This window comes from Echiichthys vipera, assembly GCF_963691815.1.
Source record: "Echiichthys vipera genome assembly, chromosome: X".
NCBI lineage: Eukaryota > Metazoa > Chordata > Actinopteri > Perciformes > Trachinidae > Echiichthys > Echiichthys vipera.
The window spans coordinates 26612172-26625007 of NC_139825.1; the positions used below are offsets into that span (position 1 = coordinate 26612172).

The 12836-nt window shown below is 41.4% G+C and overlaps 1 protein-coding gene across 1 annotated transcript; it reads right to left on the reverse strand.

The window, feature by feature from the left end:
* Positions 1-81: 81 nt before the first annotated feature.
* On the reverse strand, positions 82-9608 carry mfap2 (microfibril associated protein 2). The gene is made up of 9 exons (XM_083938525.1): positions 9534-9608; positions 7550-7611; positions 3171-3218; positions 2745-2771; positions 2567-2647; positions 2431-2472; positions 2264-2351; positions 977-1050; positions 82-897 (listed from the first exon to the last, which is right to left on the reverse strand). The coding sequence occupies exons 1-9, from the start codon at positions 9569-9571 to the stop codon at positions 794-796; spliced, it is 564 nt and encodes a 187-aa protein (XP_083794651.1). The 5' UTR covers positions 9572-9608; the 3' UTR covers positions 82-793.
* Positions 9609-12836: the final 3228 nt, after the last annotated feature.

Sequence of the window (12836 nt, forward strand, 5' to 3'; positions counted from 1 at the left end):
ATAAATACCTTTCAGCCACTGAGCCGCAGCTTCAGATTGCGTTACGGGAGTGAATCACGTTTGACTCAATCACACACCGAACAACTTTAGTAAAAAAAAAGTTTATTTTTTTTCTCAGTCTTTATAGTGACAGTTTTACAAAGCGGTAGTAGAGGCCGTTTGTGAGATGCACTTGTTGCCAATGGGGTATATTTCTATACGCTTGCTGCTTGGTTGCTAAGCACAGATCCAGGTGGCAGTAGTACAAAAAACTGAGGTCACTCACCACCTTTTTCTTCACACATCTGGTGATCTATCATGGCTGGATATTGATTGGTTTTGTCTGATGTCAGTGCACAGTGGCCACCGCCGATGAGTCGATCATCGTGAGGATGACTGCTTTTCAACACAAGTACAGTAACATTTCAACAAACACAAAGCATGAGATTAATACGGTACAATAAGCCAAAAAACAAACAAAAAAATGGAAAAAAAGATGTTCTGCTGTTTTATGTGCATCTCTAATAGTTTTTATAGCACCAGTGTGATGATTTTATAGCACCAGCGATTTATACAATCATCATTGTTCTTTGGAGTATAGTCATCCATACACGCAGGATCTACTGGGCAGACGTACATGTGAAAAGACAACAAACAAGTGCTTTCTTCGCACAGGATTAATAAGTTGTACAGGAAGAGTCAAAGGGCAAAGAGGAGAAACTGGGAGGAAGAAGGAGGGGGGTAAAGGATGTGTAGGGGTGGTAGGAGAAGCGGCAGTTTCTGGGCAGGTCGTCTCCCTGATCTCTGTGCTCAATCAGCAGCCACCGCAGCTCTTCCCGCAGCTTCCTCCTATTGATGCACACTGGCCGCTCTGCGCCGCCACGCCGCAACGAGAGAACTGATCACGGCACAGGTCCGCTGAACATACAGAGACAACAGAGTTAAAACAACAAGTCTTAACATGCAACAACACAAATGCAGAATATAGTGAACGCACCTCTGAGCAGCTCTTCATGTGCACACACAGTCCTCACGCAAATCTCCTTGTTGATGACGTACACCCGTCGCAAACTTAATGAAAACAGACAAGGGAGTCAAAACTCGACTAAAAGAATATTCTTGCTGTCAACAAATCCAAAGAGAAGGTCTGATCTGTCTATCTATGTATCTATATTTCTATCTATTTATCTATCTCTCTGTCTATCTATCTATCTATTATGTCTGTCTGTCTGTCTGTCTATCTATCCGTCTATATCTGTTGAAAAAAGATTCGTAAGGTTTGGAAATTTAACAGTTCATTGATTTCTAATGCCACCTTTTAGTGTTTCCATGCTCTACTCATGTGCCATGATAATGTAATATAAAAAATAAATATATATATAGAGTTAAAATATCTTTATTTGGATACATACTGTGTGTGTGTGTGTGTGTGTGTGTGTGTGTGTGTGTGTGTGTGTGTGTGTGTGTGTGTGTGTGTGTGTGTGTGTGTGTGTGTGTGTGTGTGTGTGTGTGTGTGTGTGTGTGTGTGTGTGTGTGTGTGTGTGTGTGTGTGTGTGTGTGTGTGTGTGTGTGTGTGTGTGTGTGTGTGTGTGTGTGTGTGTTGTAAAGCAGCATATTTATACTTCTGCCACCCCATGAATATTTCTCTGGATCCAGCCGTGGCCATAGAGCTCAACTGTTGTCAGAAACTGTTAAAAACACATCAGTGAGTCACAACGCTGCGCTGGTTGACATGCTCCGTCATTACGACAAACACCAGGCACGCTTTAATTTATCTTTTTTTAGGAAATCTAACTGCTCAAACCACCAAATGTGCGTGATATAACTGAGCTTTTTTAAGAATAAAACTATACATTGACGTCCTGTTTTTAGAGGTTTACACCCTCAGCAGGAACTGACGTATCAATTAATGACCAACACACTTTAAATTTGGCCTTTTCCTTAACATGTTTTTACATCTACAATGGAGAAACTGCTGCTGTGTGCAGAGGTCACATGAATGCATTGTAGCTGCAAAAGTCCTGTATTTACTTCTATATTTACCTCACTTTGCCCTAGAATTGACCAAAACACATGCATTATCTATGTAATAAGAACACCAATAAATGAGTTAAGCGATGAGCTCTGTTTGCAATCGCAAGCTGTTTGGAGAAAGTTTTGTTTTGGAGAGTGATTGACAATTTGTGCTTTTTGGAGCTGTAGTGAAAGTAGTTTCAGTAGTTCAGGGAAAGGCTGAGGTGGAGTTACAGTCTGTTGTTTGTTTAAAAGTAATTTCCATGTGTACCTGTAGAAGCAGAGGCTGTTCAGGCACTGCTTGCATGGCTGGTGCACAGAGTAGAGTCTGGTGCAGGGATACTGCTCCTCTCTGCAATCTGGAAATCAAACACGCAGCGAAAATCATGTCTCCACTCAAACTCAACAACTGATTATCTTTCCCCAGAGGTTTCTTACCAAGAGGGCCAGGCTCCGTGGGCTCCGTCTCCAAATCAGTCTCTGAAATTCACACAGAAACAGATTTACAAATGACTCCTAGACACAACGCAATCTGCTCTTAGATATCTTGACTCAGACAGGAGGACAGATGTACCTGACTTTTCTGGACGGACCACTGGCTCCAGTCGAACCTGCTGCTGGTAGGTTCCAGGAAGAGATTCAGGATTTTCTGACTCTGGACGAGAAAGTAGAGCAATCGCTTTTTTTGTAAAATACTCTGATGCTGAAAATAACATCAAGGAACTTTTTCCATGAACCTGAAAATGCTTTACCTGGAAAATAATCCGGCCCATAGTCCTCTGTGAAGCCATGAAACAAGCAGGAGAGAAAAAGTTTCATGACATCAACATTGTGCAACTAATTACAGTCAGTAAACACGCACACAACAGAAAGCACTGCGCCACATAAAATAAACCACCTGCACACCGAGAACTGAACAAAACAAGCCGACTGCGTAATGCATGACTTCATAGGCAAGACGTTTACAAAATAATAACATGCAGAGTGGTCAAAGTGTTATTTACACTGCGAACAGTTGCTATGCGGGAGGTAAATAACAAAGTGAGGACGAGAGAGCTCCTCGAGGCTAGGTGACACATCAGAGGACAACAATAAATGGGGAACAGATGTGGAGAGCTCTGATCTAAACCAATGCTGAGCTGGAACGATCGAGGCCGATATTCGTCTGATGAACTCACCCAAAAAAGGAAACGGTTCCTGGTACTGAGCCTGGGCGAGCAGCAAAACTGTTGACATTTCAGAACAAGAAAGTAATCACAAAGACGGGGTGATGAGTGAAATACAGGGGGTCAGTAATCACAAGTACTCTGGATACTGTAACTGAGTAACTTTACTATGCACTTTAAAAATCTGTTGGCCTGCTTTTACTTTTGAATTTTCCAGTTTTAAAGTTTTGAACATTGCACCTTTTTATTGAGTTGAAACCCAAAAATGCACTCTTACTCATTTCAACACACTCAGAGCTGCTACTTCGTCTGATAAGACCCGTTATGGTGGCTATTGTTAGCTAATGTTAGCATGCATACGCTAATTTAAATGGTTTCGACGAAGATCCTCCTGATATTACAATATGGTATAAAAATGTGTGTCTATCTTGCCACCGGAGAGATTATCACATGTATTAAGAGATACGCCTGAGGTTTTTGTAAGTGGTCCCCATTAGAAATATACTATAATATAAATATCACACTGGTTCTCAAACTGTGACACTTGCACCACTGGAGGTACTCAAGCTCTCTCTGGTGGTACGCAAAGGATTCTCCAATATTTAAAAAAGGAAACATTAATTGCTAAATGAATATATTACGAAGAAAAGACTTAAGCTTTTAAGATCCTTGGAATATGATTTAAAATAATTTTAGCATTTCCTGTCATATTTTTGTTTTTGGAAAGTTTCCAGCATTTAACTACCCTTAACCCCTTTGCAGCCCTACCTGTGAAAGGTTACCTACAGTGTCTCAACCTCGTTTTAAGAATGAGAGGTAACTGGAAGGAAGGAAACCAACGACAGCTCTTGGTTTGTTTGATCAAATAGTTCAGTCGTGTAATTAGAGCAGAATTATGAGTTAAACTGTGGTGGAAGATGGTCCGCAGACGTAAAATGATTGGTTTATAACACTGACATGTCAGTTCTGATGCTACCCCTTCATACAACAATAAATAATCTTCTGATGAGGAATAAACCTTCCTGTCCGTAGCTGAATAGTGTATTTTAACATTGGTCTCAGTGGTGGGACTTGAGAGAGCTGATATTTACTGAGGGGGTACGTCAGGTAAAAAGTTTGAGAACCACTGGTCTAGAGTAATGTATGTATAGGGGTCCCCAAAGCAATTTCAGTCAAAAGCAAGTCCAGTTGCTGAACATTCACAGGCTTATGTATAGGGGTATGAATCTGAAAAGTGACTGAATAAGCACAGGAAATATGTAATTATGCACTGCTACCGCTAGTTTTATTTTAATTTTTTTTTTTATGTGGTTCCTTGTTTTGTCTCACATTAAAATAAAATCCCCAAATTAAAGAAAAGGCTACAATAAGCTTTGCAACTCACATTATGATTATGTGCTATTGTTACACTACTTTAAAAAAAAAAGATTTTTTAGCATTTATACCATTATCATGAGGCTGCCCCCTGCAGCCACAGTTATCAAATGTAACGTGACGTCATGAATAGTGTGTTAAACTGAGCCACAGTGTTTCATGTGATTCACGTCCTGCAATAATGACACAATCGCTCTACACTTATTATTATTATTATTATTATTATTATTATTATTATTATTACACAGTGACGTACTAAAGAACTTAATAATTTGGCAAAAACAATGGTACTAGGATCAGAGCTGCGTCCATAGCAACGGACAGCTATTCAGAAATAACTGACAGTAAAATGCTCAACAAAGCCATGTAATGCTTTTCTCTTTTCTTTTAAAAAAAAACATTATTGTTTCAGCTTTTTATGCCTTTATTTTTTAGCAGAGCTGAAGTTTGGCAGGAAATGGAGGAGAGAGCTCCTGGGAACCCAACCAGGCAGTTGTTTCTTTAATAAAGCTTTTCATTTGTAAGTTATTTTGTCTTTGAAATGTTACAAACAGTAGTCTCACTTTAAAACAACTATAATGTAACTTTTGCTGTTCAAACCTTCCTGGCACTGGGCCTGCTACTGAGATGATGGAAAAATGCTAAAACGTAGAGTAACAGTAGCACATGTGTAGAAACGGCCATAATGTCAGTGACTTTACTCGTATCTAGATGGGTTTGCTCCCATAACGATCAAACTGGACCACGTTTAGCAGCAAAAGCCTCTGAATATAATGAGTAAAGGTGGGTTTGATTTCTCATAAATTCGACTTGGGGATGCATCATTTCTTCTGCTTTAAAGTGTAATTCCAGCAAAAATCATTGTTTTTTTCGGCGTTTAAATCAAATAAGCCATCGAGACAGTTTTTTTTCTTGTAGCAACTATTAACAGAGAAATCCTGAAGAGTCACTAACAGCCGGACGTGGCTAACACTGATTAGCTCGGGGCAGTACGGTGAAGGCATTAAAACGTCTTTTTTTAACCACTAATGCTGCTCAAAATAACACCAAACCTCTGCAGCAGCATGAGAAGAGTCCCTACACATAAAACAAAGCACCAATGGGCTCCTTCCTTTTGGATTGACTTTGGTATTGACTTGAATGGACTTTACTATGAGAGGAGCTGATACCGGGGCCAGTGGGTAAGTCTTTCTAACTTAGGGTGACCAGACGTCCCCGGAAATGTCCCGGTTTTCACTGTGACTGAAAGATCCAAAAATGGAGTGTAGGAAAAAATGAAAGCTGTTGCCCCCGTGACCCGAACCCAGATAAGTGGTTGAGGATGAGATGAGATGAGACGTAAATATTGACAACACGTATAGTTGCGCCCCCTACAACTCACACAGGCTAAAGCCAGAACAAGTGCCTCCAGCCCAGAGCTAGGGGCACAATGCCCATCTGTAATGCCCATATTTCTGGTGTTTCATTGGTGGAATAGCTGCGTTTTCCCTTCACTAGAGGCAGCTACAGGTACGCGATGCTTTCATGAATTCATGCATCCATTCAGCCAGCTGTTTATCATCTATGATACTTCTTATTTAACCTTTGATTTAGATGTGTATTTATTATCTATAATGTGTGAGATAAAACAGATCTATTTGTCTTTATTTATTTAATATGATTAGCAGCGATGCAACTAACAACTGTGTAGCACGACTCCACGGCCCACAGTTTTATTATTATGACATTTCAGTGCCACTATAGCTCCTGGGAGGCAGCTGGTAACTTGTCAAAGTTAAAATCACTAAATAAAACCACTAAAAACTTATTTTAAAATATTCATCAGCGCTGATGCCGCTAACACGTTAGCCTACTTAGTAAAACTACTCTAATCTGACTCCTTTGGTTCAGTAACCAGTCTAACACTTTAGTATTATACGTACGTACATTAGTATCTATTATTAGTATTAGTAAGTCAGTACTCAGATTAAAGTCACTTATCTAAGTCACTGTGTGTTACTGTGGTGACAGACCCACCTCTTCATTGTCTTGAGCGTAGTTGTATTTGCTCTGACAAGACGTCTTCCTCCAGTGGCGTTAGCATGGTTCAAATGCTTAAAGCTAAACAATCTTTAGAATAATATTCCAGTAGCAGCGGGATGAACCAAAAGTTTAAAAAGTCTTCCCTTCAAAATGTGTCGGCTACATATTACATACAGTTTAGTTAGGGACCATTCACAATGATACATTAATATTGTACAACAACAAGAGAAATATCATGTCAGGTTGCAGCTGTTCGTTTTTTTTCCACCCACATTAATGTAAAACTGATTCAACCACCTTAAAACCACATCTTTTCTAAAACCATATACCCAGAGTTAACGTTCAACATGAACTGTGACATTTCAAACTCATGTGGTGTAAGGAGGAGGCCTTAGTTTGGGTGAAGTGGCTGATACCTGTTTATTTCAGCTGATTTTATGGATCTTCTTGATCTCAGCTACTTTGATCAGTGGAAGAAAACTAATTGGTGTTATTTTGAGCAGTATGAGTGATTAAAAAAACTAAGCTAGCCCCGAGCTAATCACTGTTAGCCACATCCGGCTTTTAGCAACTCTCCAGGATTTCTCTGTTAATAGTTGTTACACGAAAGTAACTGTCTCGATGGCTTATTTGATGTGTGTAATTGCCAAAAAAGACCATGGGAAGATTTTGCACTGAAATAACACTTTAATGCAGCTTCATTTTCGTTGACATAATCTCTTTCACCTTATGAGGAAGTTAGCAAGAGGGCTGTCTTGTTAAAAAACAGTGGTGAGCTGTAGAGGAATTGTATTGTATCTTTCGCTATTTCCCCCAGTTTACACTCTTTATGCTCAGCTGGGCAAACTGCGAGGTATATCGCTCTTGTCATCGTACTCTTGACCAGAAAGCGATTAAAAGTATTTCCCAAAATGAGAAACTCAACTTTAATGGTTGCACATTTAGTAATGAATATTTGAACCAGAAGGGGCTTCGTGGCCTGTTGGTGCGGTTACCTGGCATGCAGATGAGCAGGAGGACTCTCATGGTCACTTTGGGAGGTAGACTGACTTTATAACTGGAGGGGAGATGAGCAGAGTATTAACAGTCACAACAGAGCCGCACGAGGGGGGACACAGGGCTCATTCCTCTGGTCTCCTGAACTCTCTTCTCCTCTCTTTCCCCCTGCCCTCCTTCACCTCTCCAACCCCCCACTGGTCTCCCCTCTCTCTGCCCCACAGGCCCCAAACAGCCACAGCAAAGAAGAAAAAAAAAGAGGGGGAGAAAACTCTGACAGCAAGAATGTGGCACGTCTGTCTTCCCTAAGAACAATCTCTCTGTTTTCCTACTTTTCCTCGCTGCAGCAGACAGTCTCGCGGCTGCATTCCAGGAAAAGAAACAGAGGACCCCTCAACCCCACCCCTCTCCCTAAGTTTTCTTCATCCCTCCCTCCCTCCGTCTGTCTCCACATCCTTCATTTCCCTTCTGTCGCCCTCGCTGGTCATTTCCTCGAACCCACACCCCTCTTCCTACTACTCTTCCCCCCCCTTTTCTTTCTACTTCACTCTGAAGAGCGAGAGCCTCTCAGGGTCAGTGAGAATGACATGTGGACAGAAAAACAGGAACACTGACAGCATCGAGAGGACGTCACCAACTGTCCCTTTTGTTGGTGTTGAGCTGTCAATGAAAGTCCCTGTGAAAGTGTTGCACAGTGAAATCCATTACCTTCGCTTCCTGTGACACTCACTTAAACTACTCTGTGGAAAGTATGAATGCTCCTCCTCTGCTGCTGCAGCACTGCATGAAGCATTTAATCTGGGCTTTTCACATCTTACACTGTCGACTTCTACCTCTGTGACTGCATGCAGAGTTGTGTGTGTGTGTGTGTGTGTGTGTGTGTGTGTGTGTGTGTGTGTGTGTGTGTGTGTGTGTGTGTGTGTGTGTGTGTGTGTGAGGCCACACAGGACACAAAACTTGTGATTGAAACAGTTTGCACAAGTTCTGCACAAGTGTCAGTACATTTGTGAATATGTGTGTTTCTGTGTGTGGTACCACTTTATCTCTCTTTCTCTCTCTCTCACTCACACACACACACACACTCACACACACTCACACACACACACACACACACACACACACACACACACACACACACACACACACACACACACACACACACACACACACACATTCTTCTTGTGCATCACAGTGGCTATCGGAAACCATATGTTTTCACAGTACACATCTGGGAGCGATTAACCCCCTCCCCTCCCCTCTCCCATTGAGTCCTTTCCAGCTAGAGACCCCAACTCCCCCCCTACACACACACACACACACACACACACACACACACACACACACACACACACACACACACACACACACACATTAATAGGAGTGTCTGAGGACAGCAACAGGAGGTGCATTGCTGTCAACTATGTTATGTCTTTTGTTTTCATGCAACTATGACATATAAATAAACTAAACTTCTAAATCATCTTCCAGTTTGCACTCATCGACCCCCAGCCTCTGGAAACAACGGATTTCTGTGTGTGTGTGTGTGCCTGTGTGTGTGTGTGTGTGTGTGTGTGTGTGTTTTCCCTCTTGGCACCCTCTCTCCATTGTAGTGCCATTGCTGCAGGCTGAGCTGAGAAGTCCCTCCTCCTTCTTCCCTCCAGTGAAAACACAGGACCACATGTCAGCTCTCAACAGCCATTAACATACACGCAAAAGTATCCCCACTATTATTCGGGTCTACTTTACGCAGACTGATGAACGCTCTGGATGCTTTCACGTCCTTGAAACATGAACCGCGCTGCATGCAGTCTGTGCACAACCCAGTTGTTTTTTCCCCTCCTCCATAGTTCTCAGCACAACTGTAACTCCAGCTAAGTCTTCTGAGCACACACATGCAAACATACAAAATAAAAAGGAGGTCCTTCTATACCAGGAATCAAAAATGCAAACACAAGACTTTGAGTTTTCAGGTTTCTCACCCACCTTTGCTTCAGTTTGCTGCGACTCTCCTCAGCTCTCATGCGTCCTCTGAGTGCAGGAGGACCTCGCAGCGCCACATTGTACCACCCCGCATCTGTAGTCTCCTCCCCGTCCAGTCCCAGACTCCAGCCTACAGCCCCCGGTCCCAGCACCGAACCGCAACAAGACCAGGCTTATCCCGGGACTGTCCGCCCGTCAGATGCTGAGGATCAAAAGCCTCGATGAGCTGACCAAATCCTAAATGTGAACGTGTGTTGAGAGCTGAGATGTTGCACTAATAAAATCCAATCATGCATGCCGTGTTTTATGATTATGTTATCAGCATTGCATATCATCATAGGTTATTTGGTTTCTCTGTAATGTGTTTCATAATTATTATCATTATTTATGTGTCTGCATTGATGAATTATAACTTTATTTATTTTTTGGGGGTGAGAATAAGCCTATTTAAGTTTTATTTTATCTTAATCCTTCTTTAAAATCCATCAATGTATTACTTTGTAGTTTTTTTGTTACTTCTTATGGGCTGCTTATGGACTGAACTTGATTTATAATTAATAATAAAGAATAACACATTTATAACGCATATGCATATACAGTATATGTACGGTAAGTGGATACATCTTTTTTAATATATGTACTGCTTAAGATGGATTTATTTCACCTGTATGTGTCCGATCACTTTAATATGCCAGGATTACTTTTAAACTTGACCTTTTTATTTTATTTGAGTAGGCTACTATTCTTATAGTGTTTTTGATTGTATGTGGAAGTTTTTAATCTTGAACTTTATTTACAACCGGACTGTCAGCCTCGATATCGAGGTGGGCTGAGGATCTCGTCTCTGCTTTTTGCAGATGATGTGGTCCTGATTGCATCGTCAGTCAGTGACCTTCAGCACTCACTGGATCGGTTCGCAGCCGAGTGTGAAACGGCTGGGATGAGGATCAGCACCTCTAAATCTGAGGCCATGTCTCTCAGCAGGAAACCGGTGGATTGCTTACTCCAGGTAGGGAATGAGTCCTTACCCCAAGTGAAGGAGTTCAAGTACCTCGGGATCATGTCCACCAGTGAGGGGACGATGGAGCGTGAGTTTGGCCGGAGAGTCGGAGCAGCGGGGGCGGTGTTGCAGTCGCTCTACCGTACTGTTGTGACAAGAGAGCTGAGCCGGAAGGCAAAGCTCTTGACCTACCGGTAAATCTTCGTTCCTACCCTCACCTATGGTCATGAAAGCTGGGTCATGACCGAAAGAACATTTTGGACCAACTGGAGACTCTAAACAGACTTATTGGAGCAGCCTGATAATAAGAAGTTGCAGTAGTCCAGCCCAGAAGTAACAAATGCATGGACTAGTTTTTCTGCATCTTTCTGAGACACAATGTTCCTAATTTTCGCAATATTACGCAGGTGAAAATATGCAGTCCTTGTTGTTACTTTTATGTGAGAATCGAAGGACATATCCTGGTCAGAAATAACACCCAGATTCCTTACTGTGGTGCTGGAGGACAACACAACATCATCCAGAGTAACAATATCTTTAGCTATTGAGTTTCGGAGGCCTTTGGGGCCAAGTACAATAAGTTCATTTTTTCTGAGTTTAAGATCAGAACATTGCAGGTCATCCAGCTTTTTATTTCCTTAATGCACATTTGAAGTTTATCTACCTGATGGGTTTCATCTGGTTTGATCGACAAATATAATTGTGTATCATCAGCATAACAATGAAAGTTTATGGAGTGCTTCCTTATAATATTTCCTAAGGGAAGCATATATAAGGTGAACAGAATCGGTCCAAGGACAGAACCCTGAGGGACTCCGTGACTGACTTTAGTGTGAATGGAGGATTTGTCATTAACATGTACAAACTGAGATCTATCTGATAAATATGACTTAAACCATCTTATTGCGGTTCTTTTAATGTCGATCAGATGCTCCAGTCTCTGTAGCAGGATGTGATGGTCAATAGTGTCGAAGGCAGCACTAAGATCTAGTAAAACAAGCACAGAGACGAGTCCTTTGTCTGAAGCTATTAGAAGGTTGTTAGTAATTTTTACCAGTGCTGTCTCAGTGCTATGATTCACGCTAAATCCTGACGGGAAGTCCTCAAATAACCCATTATTATGTAAAAAGTCACACAACTGATTGGCGACTAATTTCTCGAGGATCTTAGAGAGAAAAGGAAGGTTAGATATAGGTCTGTAGTTGGCTAGTACCTCAGGATCGAGACTAAGCTTTTTAAGAAGAGGTTTAATTACAGCTACTTTAAAAGACTGTGGTACATAACCTGCTGATGAAGACATGTTAATCATATCTAATACAGGAGTGCTCACTAAAGACAACACTTCTTTAAGTAACCTAGTTGGAATAGAGTCTAGGAGACAAGTAGAAGGCTTTGATGCTTAAATAGTAGAGGTTAGTTTGTTAAGGTCAACTGTAGAAAAGCAGTCCGAGAGTATATCAGGTCGTACAGTTGTTTCTAAGGTTCCTGGGTTTGAAGAAAAATTGGTGCCAAGCGTGTTGATTTTGTGTCTAATAGTTATAATGCTGAAAAGGATGGACGAGCTGATGTCATGGGCTCGAATGAGGATCAAGACCTCAAAATCACGGAGCCTGTCTCTCAGAAGAGGAGTCAGAACCGACACTGCAACACTGTCAACAAGGTGACCAATTTCAGAGAGACAAACGTTAGTGCAGGACTCTTGAATATTAGGATAAGGCATTAAATTAAATGCAGATGGAATCGCTTCTTTAAATTTAGTTACAGCACTATCAGATAAACATCTAGTGTAGTGTATCTTTAATCAAGGGTCACATGTGACTTTGTTGATATTAATACTCGACCTAACCGATTTCCAGTGTGAAGCACGGCCTCTGGCGGTCATCCAGGATTCATAGAACCGTAGTTACATTGGTAACTTTCAATTTAGTTATAGTATCATATAATGATTGAATTTCCCTACAGGGATTAATAAGAGATAGAGATAGGTAGATAGATATAGCCGGGATCAATACGAGCTTAACCATCTGTTGAAGAGCCTTTGCATTATGAGAGACACCAACATCTGTATATGTGAACACACAACAATGAACCTGAACTAATATCTGCTCATATTCTTGTGACAGTCTGAAACTAAACTCAGCAACAGTGATGAATGAATGAATGTGTAGTCTCATTGTACAGGATGTACAACAATACTTCGTTCGACTGCTGAAGTCATTTACAGCTGAGCGTTTCTTAAAACGGGGGAGCTTGTAGCCCGAGGGTACTTTGGGTTACTTTCTTTAAAATGTTAATGAGCCATGCAA

Bases quoted from the DNA above. Each gene is read 5' to 3' on its own strand.
- mfap2 (XM_083938525.1), bottom strand. From the start codon at position 9,571: ATGAGAGCTGAGGAGAGTCGCAGCAAACTGAAGCAAAG. The intron at 3,219-7,549 runs GTAACCGCACCA...AAATGTCAACAG, and splicing joins CCTGCTCATCTGCATGCCAG to TTTTGCTGCTCGCCCAGGCT. The intron at 2,473-2,566 runs GTACATCTGTCC...TGTGAATTTCAG, and splicing joins GGTCCGTCCAGAAAAGTCAG to AGACTGATTTGGAGACGGAG.